Here is an 18,270-nt window from a genome sequence, read left to right as displayed (position 1 = left end):
ATGAAGTGAGCTGTAGCTCACGAAAGCTCATGCTCAAATAAATTGGTTAGTTTCTAAGGTGCCACAAGTACTCCTTTTCTTTTTGCAAATCCAGAGAGGGGAGTGACAGTTGTCACTGGAACCAGGGTCTATTAGAATGTGAGTTCCCTGCGGACGCTGGGGGAGGAGCCAGGACTGGGGCAACTCAGTGTGCTAGGTTTGGAAGGACAAGTTCCCATCTTGTGCTGGGAGAAACGGGAGGCTCCTAGCCAGCATCAGGGAAGCAAGTGAAGTTAGTGCAGCCTGGGCTCTCTGAGGTATGTGGGGTGCTGACGCTTCTGCTTTAGCCAGCAGATCGAGGGACATGATCGTTCCCCTCTATTCGACATTGGTGAGGCCTCATCTGGAGTACTGTGTCCAGTTTTGGGCCCCACACTACAAGAAGGATGTGGAAAAATTGGAGAGAGTCCAGCAAAGGGCAACAAAAATGATTAGGGGTCTGGAACACATGACTTATGAGGAGAGGCTGAGGGAACTGGGATTATTTAGTCTGCAGAAGAGAAGAATGAGGGGGGATTTGATAGCTGCTTTCAACTACCTGAGAGGTGGTTCCAAAGAGGATGGTTCTAGACTATTCTCAGTGGTAGAAAATGATAGGACAAGGAGTAATGGTCTCAAGTTGCAGTGGGGGAGGTTTAGGTTGGATATTAGGAAAAACTTTTTCACTAGGAGGGTGGTGAAACACTGGAAAGCGTTACCTAGGGAGGTGGTGGAATCTCCTTCCTTAGAAGTTTTTAAGGTCAGGCTTGACAAAGCCCTGGCTGGGATGATTTAATTGGGGATTGGTCCTGCTTTGAGCAGGGGGTTGGACTAGATGACCTCCTGAAGTCCCTTCCAACCCTGATATTCTATGATTCTTGTTCTGAAATTCACCATGTGCTGTTTAATTTTCCAGGTCACTCTCCAGATAGTGAGGTGAGTCAAGCCCATGCTGCTGGCAGATGATGGGGTGCGGATATGTTTGTGTTGTACTTCACTAGTGGTAAAGGGATCGTTTAAAAAAGTAACCAGAGGGAAACACTGAATGTGTTGGAGTTGGAGTAATGAGGGGAAGTGGTGCTGGAGGAGGTTAGAAAACACCCAGACAGCCAGGCATTTTCACTTACTGCAGATCAGCTGCAACGTTCAAGCCGCAGCTGATGCTTTGGGCTTGGGAGCAGCTGACACCCCATTGTTGAGGGTTGGGAGCGAATGGTGTCTCCTCCCTACTCCCGCGATAGGATTTGGGGGTTTGCCTCCTTGTGCCCTAAACCTTTAGGAATAAAGCTTAAAAGTAAGCTGTGAAGGGAAAAAATGGGGCTTGTGACTTTGTTGTGTTGGCTTCTTTGGGATGGTTTGGTTTGGTTGTTTCAGTTTGACAGCAGACGTTCACATCCAGTCTGTCTCCCCAGTGTGCTCCTATGGCCTGCATTGCCATAGTATCTGAGCACCTCACAATCTTTAATGTATTCAGCCTCACAACACTGCGGGGAGGATAGGGAACAGCTGTTAGCCCCATTTTACTGATTCCCCACCAATGAAGAGATGAAGTGACTAGGCCAAGGTCATGCAGGGGCTCTGGGGTAGTGCTGGGACTTGAACTCAGATTTCCCCAGTCCTGAGCTAGCCCCCAGACCCCTGGTCATCCTTCCTTTCTAGCTGGGAAAAGTCTCTGATGACTGGAGAATTCGTGAAATGATGACAGTCCGAAAGAGTGAAAGTCGAGCTATTGAGGGGGAAGGAGTTTAGCCAAACTATAGGAAACTGCTTTGGTTTGTGTTTAATGCCTGGTTAATGCCAATGACTAATTAACATCCTGAATAAGGGAGTCTTTTGCCAAAGAGTCGGTACTCTTGCCCTTTGAGTTGAAGATTCAGAGCTCACAACAGGCATCCCCAGGATTTCCCAGAGGTTCTCCAGCAAAACCAGGAGAAACCACACTGACACTTTGGAGATTGTCCTTGGGAAAATCTCTGCCAAAGGATTGCCTGCCCAGTTCAGGTTCTGGAGCGCCTCACAAGATTAGCCAGGCTCCCATCTGGGGCACTAGGTAATGCAGATACCTGACTCTGAGGTTTGTAGCTATGCAGTCGGCCTGTGAAGGAGACTTGGAGGGAACTGAATGCAGAAATCTTAAAAAAAAGGATTACTTGTGGCACCTTAGAGACTAACAGATTTATTTGAGCATAAGCTACAGCTCACGAAAGCTTATGCTCAAATAAATTTGTTAGTCTCTAAGGTGCCACAAGTACTCCTTTTCTTTTTGCGAATACAGACTAACGCGGCTGCTACTCTGAAAGAAATCTAAAAGGCTCCTCCCTAGGCATAATGCGTTGTATAGGGTCCAGCACACGGAGGCTCCAGCCGTTCCACACACTAGCAGCTTCACCTGCCATTACAGTACCCTTAGTGTGAACCAGCAGCCAGGATGGGGCAGGAGGAAGCTCACCTCTCTCTTGCCCCTTGGCTAAATACATCCCTGGGCGGTCTAAGCAAAGCCAAACTTTGTGTTTGTGTTTCTCACCCACAGGGCGCTGCTGATGCCACCCAAGAACCTGCCACACACCCAGGTGCGTAAGTGCTCAATTGGCTTGTGAATAAGCTACAAGTAGAGAAGAGAAAGGAGGACCAGGGTTGGCCCAGCTGGCAGCTTCAGGCTGTGCTGATAACCTTAGGGCCGGGGAAAGGCAGCTTTATTTCATAGGCACCTCCTAATCTCCTTGTGTGTCGCTCCAAATGGGCTGTGCTGCACAGAACCGGGAGGCGCTGCAGGAACGGGGGAGCCCCATGAGATGCAGGGCACGGGGGGCCACACTCCGTTTCAAGTATTGGAAGAGCTGTTCCTCCAGCCCGGGGATGGGGCTCTGTTATTGTCTGCCCACATTCATGGTCTCTGCGTGCTGGGCTCTGTAATGGGCACCACAGGGTGGGGGTGGGGTCAGGTTGCAGGGGTCTGCACCCCCAACAAGCAGCAGCAAGGTTGCTGGCTGTGAAATTTCTCAGCCGTAACACGAATGAGGCTGGATCAGGTGATAACTGGTCTCAAGATGTCATGTGGTAGAACATATGCAGCAACCTAGATGCTGGGCTCAGAACTGGGGCTTGGCACCCACACCTGCTGCTCCGCAGCTGATCCTTCCGTATTGTGAGGTGCTGGGACGTAGAGGTTGGGGGCTCATGAACAGGGCTTAGGCTTTGACACTTGCTCCTGTGTCCGACTGTGATCCCAGGCTGGTGCTCACATCTCTCTCGTCTGCAGGGGATGTAGTGGAGGAGACATTCTCTCGTCCTCCTGCCCAGCCAGGCCCAGAGGCTGCAGGGGAGGGCACTGCTGCAGCACAGATCACAGGTTCGTCAGCAGCTCTAAATGGGGTTTACTTGCCTCACCTGGTAGGCCCTAAAGAGAAATGTGATCCAGTCAGAACATAGGGTCCTCCCCCACAAGGATCCCTGGTATGCCAAACCCTGGTAGATCCCTCCAGGCCTGGGTGTGTGCTGAGGGATCCAGGCAGATCCCAGTGGGTACAAGAGCAGATGCTTTGGCTTTCAGTGCCCTTCACTGTGTAATCTGTATAACGCACGACCTTGTCTGTGTCACATGGAAGGGAAGCTTAGGATTCATGCCATGAATGAACACAGCCCTTCATTGCTGCCCAGCCAAGCACAGAGACTTGTCACCCAAGAGAGCCCTCACTTTGATTCATGTGTTTAGCATAGGTCAGTGTTATTTCCCTGACATACAGCTCCTCCTGGTGCGCACTGCGTCTGCTGTGCCTGCCCAGGGCTACGGGGATGGAGGCGGTCCGCAGAATACGTGAGGCTAGCTGGATCTCTGCACTGTGAACAGCAGGGTCTCTGAGCAGAGGGGAAAGGGAAGGGCTCCCCGGGGAAGAGAAATCACAGAGGAGGTGGCAGTGACTCCCAAGGAAAGGGACTGGCAGGGTCTCACTGGTGGCTTTGGCCCAAGCCCTGCTGCAGTCAGAGTTGAGTCATCTGGAAGCTGTAGTGGAGCGGGAAGTGTGTGGCTCCCAGGGGAGGCTTGTTTACTGCGTGAATAATAGCAGTTCTGTTATTCTAGGGTTGTCTAAGTGTCTGGGAGTGCTGCCCCTGCTTGGGGCCAAAAGCACCCTCAGAAGAAACCCTGGCACAGGCACCTTGCTGTGGAATGCGCCTCCCACAATAGCCTTTTGTTTGTGTGTGTTTGTGTGTTGGTTTGGTGATGGGATTGTTTCACGGTTGGGGCGTGTGTGGGTCTCTGCTGGCCTCTCCTTGCCCTTTCTGCATTCACTGCTGCTAAGCTGCTTCCTCGGGCTGCCCTGGGATTAGTGAGACCAGGCTGGAGGCAGCAGGAAGGGAAGCAGCATGTGAATGGCCCACATTGAGTGGGCACTAAAGCCCCGGGGACTGTGCCTGCCCTGCCTCCCTGCTCCCAGTGGCCAGTTACAGGGCTGCACTGGCTCCTGGGGAGGCGCTTGCCTGCCCAGGCCAGATAGAGCTGGTTTGCTGTTTTCTTCCGAGCTCTCCATGGGCTTTCCCCGCTTTCCAGCGCAGGGGTGGGCCAAGGTGTCCCAGCCTCCTGCTCTCGCTCAGCCCAGCTAGGAACAAGTAGAGACGATAGGCAGTGCCTAGCTGCAGGGCTCTGGAGCCCTGGGAAGCCATGTCCACTCTGCTAGGTGCACTGACCCAGGCCAACCCACAGGTGCTGGCCATTAGTGCTGCCTCTCCATTCTTGGGCACTGGGGGTCCATGGCTGTCGTGGTGGCTGGAGGCTGCTGAGGCCCAGCTCTGGCAGCTGTCTGAGGTGCAGGGGCCTTTGAGCTGTCTCCCATTCTGTCTGTGATGTGGGGGAGGTGCTAGTAACTGTGCGGGGGGGGCTGTGGAATAGGGAAAGCCCTGTACTATGTGCTGGGGGACTGCAGAGCAGGGGCCTGTGACTTCACCCTGTCTGTCTCCCTCAGAAATCGATAGATGCTCCTCTGTACCCGATCCCTGTGGCCCAGGCACTTGTGTGAACCTGCCCGGCAGATACAGCTGCATGTGTGGCCCTGGCTATCGGCTACATCCTGGCCTCCCCCGATGCATTGGTATGTCCCTAGCTCTGCTGTTTCTAAAGGGGACAGTGGGGAGATTTCCACGTCAGGAAACGGGGCACGTGGAGAGAGGCTGGCTCCTGAGCACAAAGCCTGGCCGAGCCAGGCCCCTTGCAGGGCACCAGCCCCGCTGCCTTCCTGAGCAGAACAACCCTGTGGCTTGGGATCATTCTCTCTGTCCTACTTCCCCAGTTTTAGTAGCCAGGGGACTTTTGTAGGGCAGAACCCTCCCTCTCCTGCCATGTGTGGGGATGTGATGCTGCCCTCCAGTGGTGGATGGCAGATAAACAGGGGCCCTCCCATGTCATCTAGCAAGCTCCCTGGGGAGGGAAATGCTGAGAGGGGGCGATGGGTCCCCTCAGGCCCTTGCTTATCCCATCTCCAGAAGTGTCTGTAGGAAATGGGAGGGCTAATGGTATTTCCTGAGTGACTCTGTTCCTCTGCTCCGGACCCAGATGATGATGAGTGTGTGGGAGATCCCTGCGCTGGGAAGGGTCACTGCATCAACAGTGTGGGCTCCTACTCCTGCCTCTGCTACCCGGGGTACACACTGCTCACCTCCCAGGACACACAGACCTGTCAGGGTAAGTGACACTCCAGCTGGCACACGCCTACAGCCCCGGGGGGCACCTTGCCCGCAAGGTTCCTGTGACCTCCCTCGGCTACGTGTTTCCTTGGTAATGGAGGTTCCAGGCTCCTCCTTTATATGGGCTTCCCCCACCACTACTGCCCAAGCCTTCCCTAGAAGGACCCCTCATGATGGGGCAGGGGAGATTGCGTTCTCCTTGCTCGTTCCCCCAGCCTCTCGCTGAGACGGGGCAGTGCACTGTGCAGACTGGGGAAGACTCTGCAGAAAAGAGTCAGTCAGCAAAAGCTTTTCCTCCAGAAAACCCCTCAGCTTGGGGCCTGTCTGACCCAGGGGCCAGTGGCGTGGAGCCCAACTAGCTCTGCATCCCCTGCCCTGTGTCCCAAGCACCCTCTCCAAGCATCTGGAGAGGGCAGGAGGCAGCTCGGCAGAACGTCACCCACTGGTAGCTGGCAAGCAGCCTTGCTCCTTGCTCCGCTGCTTGTCTGGGCTCATGAGCTGGGCCCTCTGCCAAGCAAACAGGAAACCCTGGCCCTGGCCCAAACTGCCTGCAGCCTGCTTTGGCATGTGGGGGTGACCAGCAGCAGCAAGGAGGGGCTGGGGCATGGCAGAGTGGAGGTGTGAGTGACACAGGCCCGTGGGGAGTCTGGCCCTGAGTACAGCGTGGCACTGCCTTTCCTCCTCATTGGCATGAGGGCAGAGGTTGGTTCTCAGGAGGGATTTCAATGAGGGGAGGGGAGTGGCCATTCGGAGTGGGTTTGGGACAAAGGGACAGGGAGGGCCCTGCACACAGGCAGAGCTACCTCTGATGCCCTTAGCTGAGCCCAGTTCCCTGACGGGACCTATTCTTGGGTGCTAACAGATCTGAATGAGTGTGAGCAGCCCAGCATGTGCCTGGGGGGGCAGTGCACCAACACACCTGGATCATATCACTGTGAGTGTGCCAGGGGCTACATCATGGGCCGCAGAGGACAGTGCGAAGGTGAGTTTGCTAACCTCCCCTACGTGAGCATCTCCAGCCATTTTGTGCAAACCTGAGCTCTCCACACCCCCCTCCCTCCAGATCTGCACTGAGGTACCTGCGCCTTCTCACTTTGTCACTTAAGTCGCCTGACGCAGGTCTGCCCCTGCTTGCCTGGGGGAATCCCCACCCCGCTGCGGGAGAGGGGAGCTCTCTCCCCAAGTTCGTTCCCCTTCAGGCTCTGACTCACCCCTCAGGCCCAGTGGGACCCATCCTGAGCCCCGTCTTCTGGACTGGAAAGGGAATGCGTTTTGTTCTTGGGCTGGTGCTTATCTTTGGAGATTTGGCATCTGTCATTGCTTGCCCCTGTTTGAGCCCTGGGCTGGCAAGTACATTGAAGGTATGACGTCTACAGCCAGCTGCATGTACACAGCATGTCACAGTGATTGAAAATCAAAATGGACATCCTACCAGGTGGGAGAACAGGCCACAGAGACAATGAATGACAAATGGGACTCATGAGAACGTCCTTCTGAGCCCCAAACTCAATGCACCATCAAGCCCATCCGCTTAGAGTCACAGTCACTCTTACTTTGGCCAGAGCTGGCTGAGAAGGTGAGATGCAGGTGACTGTGGTCCCAGCTGCGAGGGCGTTCTGGATGGGACTCAGTCTGTCTCTCTCTTTTCCTGGAGTCTGAAAGCAGGGGGTCTCTTTGCAGATGTTGATGAGTGTGCTGATCCCAACACCTGCCCCAGAGGAAGATGTGTCAATGCGCTGGGCTCCTATGAGTGTCTCAGCTGTGCAGCCGGTTACCATCCGATGAATGGAAGATGTGTTGGTAAGGAGATGAGAGCTGTTCCCCGCAAGACCCCTCCCCACCTTGTGGAAACTCCCTCTTGCATGGCAGCAATTCCAGCCCTAGCCAACCCCTCCTGGGACTGTAATGTGCCACACAAGCCTTGTGGGCAGGCACTGGCTGTGGGAAATGGCAGGCAGGAGAGGCTAGTGTGTGTACGGTGAGTACCATGCCCTGCAGGATTGGGTTGTGGGGAGATCCCTGGGGATTTTAGAGCATCCCTGTTCCTGGCTTGATGGGCCCCTTTGCTGTGTCTTGCAGATGACGATGAGTGCTTCGCCGTGGGAACCTGTGCTCATGGACTGTGCATCAACATGGCTGGCTCCTTCAGGTGTTCCTGCTACCATGGCTATGAGGTGACAGCAGATGAGAAGAGCTGCCAAGGTATCATATCCTCTACCAGATGCTTTTGGACCCAGTCCAACTCCTAGTGAAGTCTGAGGCATTGTTTCCATTGAACCTGGGGCATTCCTGAGTGCATGGCCTGGCTGCCTATACCTCCCTGCCCCAACTAGGGTAGCTAGGTCCTGAGATCCTGTGGGGCTAGCCCCTCTCCCTCCTTATCTGTTATTGATCTATTCTCCGCAACACACCTGGCTCTGAGAGGAAGCCCCCCCTCCGTAGGCTCCTCCCTGTCCAGCTCTCACTCTGGTTTGTGGGTTTATTTAGATATCGATGAGTGTGCGACCCACAGCACCTGCCCCATGGGACTCTGTATCAATACCGAGGGCTCCTTCTCCTGTGAAGCCTGTGGTGCTGGATACACCGTGTCCAGAGATGGCAGCATGTGTGAAGGTATCTCCTGTGGATGGTGAGATGTGCGGGTGCCAGGGAGACTGGATTCCCTGGGAGGATGTGCTTGCAGTTAGGAGCAGGCCATTGGTGGTGTCTGGGGCTGGCTTTCCAGCTGTGGCTGCAGAATCTCGTAATGTGCATGGCACTCGGGTCACTGGGCATCCCTCAGCCCAGCTGAGGCAAAGCTGCCAGCTTGTGGCACAGTATTTGCAGGCTGCAGTTGTAATCAGTGCCCCTAAGGCTGAGTCTCTGGCCCTGGGTCTGCATCACTGGTGACCTGAGCTGAGCCACTCTTCCTGCAGCAGCTCCAGCTGAGCTCCCTACACTCAGGAGAGCTTCTGGGGAACAGCCCCCGAACCCCAACGAGACCCACTTGGAGAGCAAAGGGCCTGCCTAGGAAACCTGCTTCAGCAGTTTAGCTTTTGCAGTGCAATAGAGAGCAAGAGGGGGTTTCGAGGGGAGGTCACTGGGGGTGACAGGTGTTCAGAGAGGGACCACTGCAACTTTGGAAAGGGGTCTGTGAGTCACAGAGCTAATTCCCCAGCTGGCTTTGAGTACCTGGCGGGCAGGGGAGCGGGGGAGCAGAGTAGGCACTCCCTGTCCTTCATCCCATCTGGAGTTCCAGTCTGTGCTCTCCCCAGATATTGATGAGTGCAGCTCACCCGCTGCCTGCCCCTTGGGAATCTGCACCAACATGGACGGCTCCTTTGCCTGCCGAGCCTGCGATGCTGGCTACATGCTGTCCTCCAACAGACTCACCTGTGAAGGTAAATCACCCGGACTGCTCTCTGCCTCTGCTGGGAGCTGTGGCTGCAAGTCAGGCAGTAATAAGTGTGTCTGTAGTGTCAGACTTGGAAGCTAGGGGTCTTGCTCCCATTGGGTCACACCCCCAGTCGGGTCACGCCCCTGCTCGGGTCAGCTTAGCCCTGCACACTGGCAGCACATAGTGTTTGGAGGGGCAGTGGGTATCTGAAGGGAAATGATCAGATCTGGGAAGGGGTACAGGTACAGAACTCATTAATGAGATTCTCAGATGATACTAATTTAGGGGGAGCTGCAAGCCCCAGCGAGGACAGCGTAATACAAAGAGGCCTTGAGAGAGCAGAACCACAGGCAGGGAATAGCAGAATGGGATTCTGTTCAGAACAGCATGGCTAATATGCCTGGAGAAAACAACCCTGAACCTAGGTAGTCAGTGGGAGGGGGAAGGCTTGGAATCCGGAGTGTCTGAGAAAGGCATGGGGCAGTAAATTAGGAATTTCTGATGCAATGTGGAAGCAAACAGGGCCCATTTGGGCTGCAGGCAGAGCTATTTGTGTCTCTGAACAGGGGGAATAGCCAGGTCCTACTTTGTGTAGCGCTGGTGCATTTTGTTGTGGGCACCTTTTTTCAGAAAGATATTGGCAAATCAGAGGGAGTTCAGAGAAGACCAGCCAGGGTGATCAGAGGGCTGAGCTATAGGTAAGGCTATGATTATGTCGCAGAGGTCGTGGAAGTCACGGAATCCGTGACTTCCAGAGACCTCCGTGACATTGGGGCACCATAGCAGCCCAGCCACCGCCAGGAGCAGGGGGCCTTCCTGCAGCAGCCAGCTCAGCTCTCTGCCCCCGCGGGTGGCAGAGGATCCCCAGCAGGCGGCAGGGGATCCCCCCCCAGCTCCGTGCCCCCACAGGCGAGGGGGATTCCCCCGCAGCTCCCCAGCCGCCGCTGGTGGAGGGACCCTGGCAGCTCCCCAGCTGCCGGTGGTGGTGAAGGATCCCTCCCAGTTCCCAGGCCCCATGGGTGGTGGGCCCCACTCTCAGCTCCCACCCTGCAGGGCACTGGGGGATCCCGCACAGCTCCCAGCCACTGGGTAAGGATAGGGGGCCACAGCTGGGATAGGGTGCTGGACCCTCCTCCCTCCCCATTTTGTCAGGGATACTTTTAGTAAAAGTCAGGGACAGGTCACGGTTTCCGTGAATTTTTGTTTTTTCCCCATGACCTGTCCATGACTTTTACTAAAAACATCCATGACAAAATGGTAGCCTTAGCTGTAGAGAAGTGTGAAATGAGTTAAACCTGTCTAGTTTGGCTAAGCCTCAACTCTGGGGGTAGGGGGTCCTGGGCGGAGTTTATAAATGTCTGCCGGGTATAAGCTCCAAGGCAGAGAGGAATTATCTAGGCCCATGGTGCAAGGGTTCAAAACAAAACAAAACAAAAATAGGCAGAGGGTTAACAAAGACACGGGCAAGCCAATGAAGGAGAGAAAGCTGGCAAAAGGGTGATGAAGTAATAAAGGCCCCAGTTCAACAAAGCAGTGAAGCAGGCACGTGGTGGTATTGAAGTCACCAGCACCGCTCTCTGGGTTAGGGTACATCCACACTGCAAGCGCTACAGCAGCAGCTGGGCAGTAGCAGTACGCCCTGAGCAGCATTGCTAGGTGGTCTACTTAAGCTTTAGGTGCAGGCCTGCCCTGAGAGCGCTTTGCTAAATAGGGACAGGTAAGCATGTGGATAAGTGTTTGCAGTGTCATGGGCAATAATAATAACAAAAGTAATAAGGGGGTTAGACTAGATGACCCTTGCAGTCCCTTCTAACCCTGTGGTTCTATGAACCAGGAGGACTGGGATGAAATTGGGGAAGAGAAAGCAAATGCTGGGCCTCAGCAGAAACTCCCAGACAGTGAGATCTGTCAAACTGCAGCAGACCTTGTGGAAGAGAACTCCAGCCTTCCCTAGTGACTGCTAAACCTGTGGTTGTTAATTGTTCTGTTCCCTAGGCCCTGTTGTAACTTGTGTGGGTTTTTTTTTCAAGTGTAGCTCTAAGGCTGTGCTCTGTCGTGGGTCCTTGAAATTGTGGTGTAGAACATGAGTTTATGTTGCTAAGTTACCCAGGAGTGGCAGAGCCACAGGTAAGGTGTGCAGAGACTCCTGCCAACTGGTCCTCTATACCCAGCTACACCAGCATAGGTTCTGGATCAACCACATATTCAGCAGGAAAGCTGCCTTAGGAGCGTGACTGAGAGAGTTTAAGGTTCTTTGTTTCTCCCCTTTCTCCTATTCACCCAGCTGTACAGGCCTCGGAGGAAAAGAAAAAATAGAACTAATATTGTTTAGACCACCCCCTGAAAATGACCTAAAATGAAATTTCTGTATCTCCTAATGCCTGAAATCCTGCAGCCTGCTATGGTCATAACTGTGTGCTGCATTCCATTGGGGATACCCTCCCCCAGCACCTTTCTGTTAGTATCAGGGTCACCTTTAGGATCCGAGATATTGGACCTTAAATCTGTCTCTGGCCCAGTGCCTGTCATGGGTGTTCAACAGGGATATTTTTGGAGAGAAATCCCACATTTGAGGGCAAAGAAGGAAACATTTTTGTGGCAGGTTTTGTTTGTTATGTGAAGCAGTTCGGATGGCTGGAATGGTGGAGAAGGGCCCTTCGGAGATGGATCAGTGGGCAGAGTGCAGATGTAGTCCAAGGTGCTTGATAAAGACCCCCTGGTGATGAGCATGGCATGAAAAGCTAGTGAGGGAGAACTGTAGCTTCTCTCATGGCTTGGCAGTGGAGTACTTGGGAACCACCAGCACACAGATGGTAAATAAACCCACTAACAGGCTGTTTGTTTGGGGTAAAACTCATGGGCAGAGGCACACTGCATCTGGTGATTCCTCCTAGAGCGGGAGAAGGCGTCTTGGCCACTTTTCTTCTTCCTCTAGGTTTACAGCTGGGCCTGAGGCACACACAGGAAAATGAGGTAAAGTTTCCATGCTCCTGATGGGATGGAAGGATTGCACATTTTGTTCCATTTGCGGGCTAGTCATGTGACTCCCTCCTTAGATGGGTCTTTCCCGGCAAGTCACTTCCCCATGCTCGCCGCTAGAGCAACTGCGGGAGAGAGCACTGAGGGAACATTATGAAGTGTTTGGTGACTGACCCCAGGAGAAACTGTTCCAGTCTTCCCTTGCTGGATTGGTGTCCATGGCTCTAGATTTTGGGTTTTGTGTATAAAAAACAATAAGGGTTTTGTGTTGGCTTACAACAAATGAACTAGGGTCTGGATCATCTGCTAGGGAACTGGTGGAAGCTAGGGATGTTTTAGAACTGAGTGTGGTAGGAGTAATCTTGCCCCAAGGCATAAATAAATGGTGCCCTGTTGTGTACACCCTGTGCTTGGCATTTAGCAGAGGCAAGGTCCCTGCTCTGCCCTGAGGAGCTTTCAGGCTCAATGTTTCCATCTCTAACTTCTGTGATGGGAACAGACAGAGCAAGGGAGATGGGGAATGTTGTTGGTGCCCTCTGCAGCCCGCAGGCTGGTACTGACGGGGAATCAGTCCTTTTAGACTCCTGTGCTTTCTCGCAGTCAAAAGAGCTGCACTCAAAGGCACTGGGCCCTGCCTGGCAGGCTGCGGGGACTGAAAATGTAGCAGAAATGTTGTTTCCTTCTGAGGACGTAGAGCATCACACCTCCCATGGATGGACCCGTGGAAGGGTGGGAGTAATGAGTTTTCACTGCCCTGTGGAAGGGTGGAGAGCTGCCTCCTGCCCTTGCCCCCAGCATGCATTTGCTGAACTGAATTGTGTTCCAAAAGAGGCAGGTGAATGGGACAGTCCAGGGTGACAGAGCCAGGTGAGGCCGAGGCTATGTCTGGCTTTCTACAGTGGACATGGTCATACTGGGATATGGAAGCCCCTTTCCCTTAGTGTTACCTGCACACTCTAGGGCACCCCACCTTTACTATTCCGTGGGCTCATGGCGTAACCCAGTTAATTTAGGCACCCCCACCCTTTCCCAGGTTCTAGGGCTCTGGTTGAAAGGCACCTACCCTTATCCAGCTCCTATGGCTCAGGGCGTAATTTTCTGCGGGTTTGCGGCGCCATTTACCAGTGAAAGAGCCTTACACAGTAATATTCTTAACCTCTGTTTATTAACAGTTACCAAAACAGAATACACATGCTAAGCATACAATGCTTCCAATAAGGCAGACAAACTTTTCCTGGTGGCCAGTCAGGATCAGGTCGTCTGGGGCTCCTCCAGCTTCTGCACAGTGTGATTGCAGGGTGTTGAGGTCTGGCAGCTCTGATCTTGGGCTGTGTCCTGGAGTTAGGTTCCAAAGAACTTCCTTTTAGACCCCAGTTTATATACTTAAACTTGAGTCCTGCTTAGCTGTACCTTAACCCAATGGTTCTCAATCTTTCCAGACTACTGTATCCCTTTCAGGAGTCTGATTTGTCTTGTGTACCCCAAGTGTCACCTCACTGAAAAACTACTTGCTTACAAAATCAGACATAAAAATACAAAGATGTCTCAGTACACTTACTGAAAAATAGCTTACTTTCTCGTTTTGGCCATATAATTATAAAATAAATCAATTGGAATATAAATATTGTACTTACATTTCAGTGTGATACTTGAGCCTGTTTTTCACTTGTGAGCCTTGTCTGAAGCCCGAGCCCCACCACCCAGGGCTGAAGCATGTAACTTAGCGTTGTGTGGCTCCCTGTGGCATGGGCCCTGGGCAATTGCCCTGCTTTCCACCCCCTAATGCTGGCCCTGCACTTGCAACCCTCCTAAACCCATCCCATGATCCCCCTGGGGGCTACAACCTCCAGATTGAGGAACACTGATTTAGATGAGTTGAGTACTCCCTGAAAGACCTCTGAGTATGCCCAGGGGTACATGTACCCCTGGTTGAGAACCATTGTCTTAAACAATCATTTTAAACTAAAGAACTACAAAATAATTCTTTGACCAATCCTAACATATTGTGAAACAATTATTTAGCCAATCATACACCACCACCTTAGTTGATTTAAATCTTGCAAAATTAGTTATGGACCAGACAGAAACAATCAAAGAACCAGACAGAAACCATGCAGATAAACAATAGAGAAGTAGGGACCATAAAGGCAAAACAATAAAGTATAGCTTTCACAATCACAACTGTTGAAAAGTGATTCCTTGCCAGACAGAATGCTATCAAACAAAGTTTTTTTTAAACATCTTAAGATCCGTTTCTTTATCTGGTGATCTGGTGGTGGTGGGTACTATTAGGACAGGATTGCCTTCTTAACAGCCCGATATTTCATTGGTTTAATATAATTTAGATGGAATGTGAGGATGTGACTTTCTGCTTTTTAGCTCATGGCTGCTGCTGTCTTAATGTGGCTGCAGAAAAAGGCCTCAAACCTTACATTAGTGTCATCCCATCCCTCCTCCTTACACCCCCACCCCCGTACCATCACTCCCTCCTTAGAGCTTACACCCTGCAGGTAATAGCAGGTTGTTGGCCTGTCCCCCAGCCACGTCTTAGCCCAAAGGAACAGATTTAATTCCTTCAACCTTTCATTATTAGTGAAACTCTTAAAGCACTTATGATGGCTGGGGGAGGGCCAGGACAGATTAAGGGATGACTGGGGAGGATGAGGGTGGGGAGTTTCCACAGTCGGGAGAGAATGAGGGGCGCCTGTCAGGGAAGGGATAGGCAGCCAGGAGAGTGGGGTCTGATGGGGTGTTTGGGGGTGTTGGGGCACTTCACTGACATACACTCTTGTGCTGTTAGCTTGACCCTTATCATGGCTCTTCTCTGGTTTCCCTCCAGTTTGTGGCCCAGTTCTGAACTAACTTGGGGACGGGCCCAGGAGACTGGGGCCTGGGTTTGGTTTAGCAAAACCTCCTTGGTTGGTCCTGGTTTGCCAAGGCAGGACTAGCTCAGATCTGGGATCCCTGGGTAAAAAGGCACCAGAGTCTGAGGGAGCGTTGGAAAAGGTGCTGCTGTAGCTCCTCTAATTGCAGCATTCGAGAGCTGTATAGAGCCTCTCCGCTCAGCACCCCTTGACGGGATCCCTCTTTGTAGGCAACCCCAGGATCGCACTGTGGGCTGACAGCCAGGGGCTCTGCGCTCAGTGGGCGGGAAGGTCTCTGAACACTAACCTGCCTGCGGCTGTCAGAGGCCTGAACGGCTGCTGCCCTCGGCCTCTGTTTGTTTGTAGCAGTTGCTCATTGCACACCCGTACTGGCCCTGACTCTTAATTCTGTGCCTCTCTGCCTGGGCAGATATTGATGAGTGTGAAGACCCCACCATTAGCTGCCTCGGGGGAGAGTGCCTGAACACACCGGGCTCCTACGGCTGTCACTGCCGCCCTGGATTTGAGCTGCTCAACGGCACTGTGTGTGAAGGTACAAGCACCTCCAGGGCCTGTCCATTCCGTTCCCCTTTGGACTCCACCAGGGAGTCTGGGGCATCTGCTGGGAATTCCCATTTCTACCCATGCAGGGGGGATTGTAGTGCAGCCTGGGACGATGCACTCCCTGTGCCTGCGATGAGAGGGCTGGATGGGGCCCTAAACCCTCCCGGGGCCTGCCCTGTGTGGACGAGGGGAAGGGCCCTCCTGCCATCTGCCCCCAGCAGATTGTGTGGAGCTAACTCACATTTCCCCTGCAGACATGAACGAGTGCCTGGGCAGTGAGATCTGCGGCCCCAATGGCGAGTGTCTTAACAGCCACGGATCCTATTTCTGTATTTGTGCTCCTGGCTTCTCAAATGCGGCTGGGGGAGTCAGCTGCCAAGGTGAGGGACTGGGAGAAATGGCAGCAGCTAAATGTGCCTGGGACCCTGGCTATCACCCTGGGCTCTCCCTTGCCCCTGACCGTCCTCTGGCTCTCCCCCTGCCTGACTCTGCCCCGTAGCTATCCCCCTGGGCTTTCCCCTGCCCCCTGGCCCTCCCCTTGCCCATATCCCTGGCTCTCTGCCTGTCTGACTCTGTCCCCTGGCTATCCCCCTGGGTTCTCCCCTGCCCCTGGCTTTCCTCATGCCCATCTCCCTGGGCTCTCTCCTGCCCCTGACTATGCTCTCTCCTTTCCCTGGCTGTGCTCCCTTGTCCCCTCTGCCGTGATCCCTGCCCACTGTGGATAGTATTTATTGTGCAGGGACCAGTGTACACCCATCAGACAGCCTCTGTGCTAATTCTCATCATGTCGTCTCTTCCAGATGTGGACGAATGTGCAGACAAATCTCGGTGTTTGCAAGGCCAGTGTTTCAATACGGAGGGCTCCTACAGATGTTTGTGTGAAAATGGCTTCAGGCATTCGCCAGAGACCGATGACTGTGTAGGTAAGCACTGGTTTTGGGGGAACACAGGGCTCTCCCCAGATCGCTGGTGTATGTATGAGGGTCTCCTTCCCCACACAGAGGGAACACCTCTACTTCAAGTACCAGTGACAATCATCACTTCACCCCTGCTCGAGAGCCATGAGGCCTCTGCCCCTTCATTGGTTCTCCCATTAGCTGACAGAGGGCCCCAGGGCCCAGAGTGGGTTTGTGGGTTGGGAGGCCTAGTATCAGGTCATTCGTGGGTTTATGGGGGCAGTTGCGGTTGTGGTTGGGGTCTAGTTGGGGTCTAGTTGCACGAAGGCTCTCCAGTGGGGTTGTGGGGTTCCCAGTTGACTGTCCCATCTCTTTGCCTTTCTCCCTCTGTGTCTGTTGTCACCGGGTGACAGATGTGGACGAGTGTGCAGATTTCGGGGACACTGTGTGCGGCACATGGAGATGCCAGAACACTGTGGGTTCATACCGCTGCATTATGGGCTGCCAGCCTGGCTTCCACCAGACCCCGCTGGGTGATTGCATTGGTGGGTACCGCTGCATGATCTGTGCTCTCTCGTGGGGGTGGGATGGCTGGCTCAGTTGGCATCCTGAGGGTAAAGCTTGCTGACGTGCCTGTGGTCCTGTCCCCGGTTAGCAATGGGGAGGAGGAAGTGCTTGGCCAGTGTCGATGTAGATAATGCTGAGTGCTTGTTTTCCTGGCTGTTTGTGTCTAGACTTCTCTCTTCTTGGCATTTGGTAACAGATGCTGCATTGTGCAGCTTTTCCTCTCAGGGAGATTCCTGGGGAGGTTACAGTCCATTCCAGGGCTAGGATTGTATTGCAGCACAGAGTCCACCAAGAGGCAGCTGCCTGCTGGGGTTTCTGGCTGTGTCTAGCTGCCTCCCTCCCTCCCTGGAGCTGCTGGATGAGCTGTGCTCTGACAGAGGCTGGTAGCTTGGCTCTGGGGTTGATGCATGGAGATCCCCCCTGCAGAGCCCCGGGGCTGGATTTAGAGCTCCCAGCCAAGGGCAGCATTGAAAGGTGACACTACAGAGGGATTATTGTGGCATTAAAGAATCCCCCAAACTCTCATAAGATTGTGAGGGGGAGCTGTCACCAGCCGGGGCCCAGTGTTGCTGCTAACACCATAGGTTAATGCCATCTGAGCTCAGCTTCCGCTCCTTAATGTCCAGACAATGCCAAGCTGCAAACATGCAGCTTCCTCAGCTGTTGTGAGGAAATCTCACACCCCATGCAGCAATGGGAGGGGTATCCGGGTGCACTGTACAGCCCGGCAGCCTTCTTCTGCAAAGTCACACCCCCTACCAGGCGAACCAGCCCCTGCAACCCTGACTTCTTCCAGCTTTGGGGCACCCCAGATGTCTGTGGGTGTAGTTATGGACAGGTGAGGGGTCCCAGCAAGCCTCCGATTATGCCCGAGAGGCCATAAAGCCAAGGTTTGGGTGCTTGTGGGGTCTATGTGTGCGAGGAGCAGGCTCTGCACAGCTGCAGGCAGAGCTCTCTATGGGTCCGGGTGTGGAACTGAGGAAGGAGAAAAAGTGCAAGTCTGCCACTGATCAGCAAGGAGGTCAGGAGCAAGAGAGCACAGTCCCTATCTGTGTTCATGGCCCCAATATGCTCCCACATTCTCCCAAAGACTCCTATATACCGGCCCATAACACCTCATATTCAGCTTATTCTATCCTGTATCAACCCAAACTCCCCTATCCTTGTCAATAACCTCCATATTCCTCTATACCTGCCCATGGCCCCATACCCATTTGCACTCCCCCTGTCTCCTATACTTTCCCATATTCATCCCCTATACCTCCCTTTATCCATCCATATCGCCTTTCCCCCTAATTCCCCAGCCCTGCCCGTGTCCCCTGTACATTTT

General features: G+C 53.4%; 1 protein-coding gene across 4 annotated transcripts in view; it reads left to right on the top strand.

Moving 5' to 3' along the window:
- LTBP2 (latent transforming growth factor beta binding protein 2) overlaps positions 1-18,270 on the top strand; it is a 130,026-nt gene that overhangs the window by 96,056 nt on the left and 15,700 nt on the right. The window contains exons 13-26 of one of the 4 annotated variants that reach the window (XM_048854680.2): positions 935-954; positions 2,549-2,588; positions 3,278-3,367; positions 4,977-5,102; positions 5,564-5,692; positions 6,557-6,676; positions 7,375-7,494; positions 7,774-7,896; positions 8,182-8,307; positions 8,949-9,074; positions 15,344-15,466; positions 15,732-15,857; positions 16,278-16,400; positions 16,787-16,918. In XM_048854680.2, coding sequence (XP_048710637.2) covers positions 935-954; positions 2,549-2,588; positions 3,278-3,367; positions 4,977-5,102; positions 5,564-5,692; positions 6,557-6,676; positions 7,375-7,494; positions 7,774-7,896; positions 8,182-8,307; positions 8,949-9,074; positions 15,344-15,466; positions 15,732-15,857; positions 16,278-16,400; positions 16,787-16,918 — 1,524 coding nt within the window. The remainder of the gene's footprint in view (positions 1-934; positions 955-2,548; positions 2,589-3,277; positions 3,368-4,976; positions 5,103-5,563; positions 5,693-6,556; positions 6,677-7,374; positions 7,495-7,773; positions 7,897-8,181; positions 8,308-8,948; positions 9,075-15,343; positions 15,467-15,731; positions 15,858-16,277; positions 16,401-16,786; positions 16,919-18,270) is intronic. The other 3 variants (XM_075129775.1, XM_048854681.2, XM_075129776.1) reach the window with 3 other exon arrangements.

This window comes from Caretta caretta, chromosome 6 (assembly GCF_965140235.1).
Source record: "Caretta caretta isolate rCarCar2 chromosome 6, rCarCar1.hap1, whole genome shotgun sequence".
In the NCBI taxonomy this organism is placed as follows: Eukaryota; Metazoa; Chordata; order Testudines; family Cheloniidae; genus Caretta; species Caretta caretta.
The sequence above is the reverse complement of the archived record's forward strand: the minus strand, read 5'-3'. Positions and strand labels throughout refer to the sequence as shown.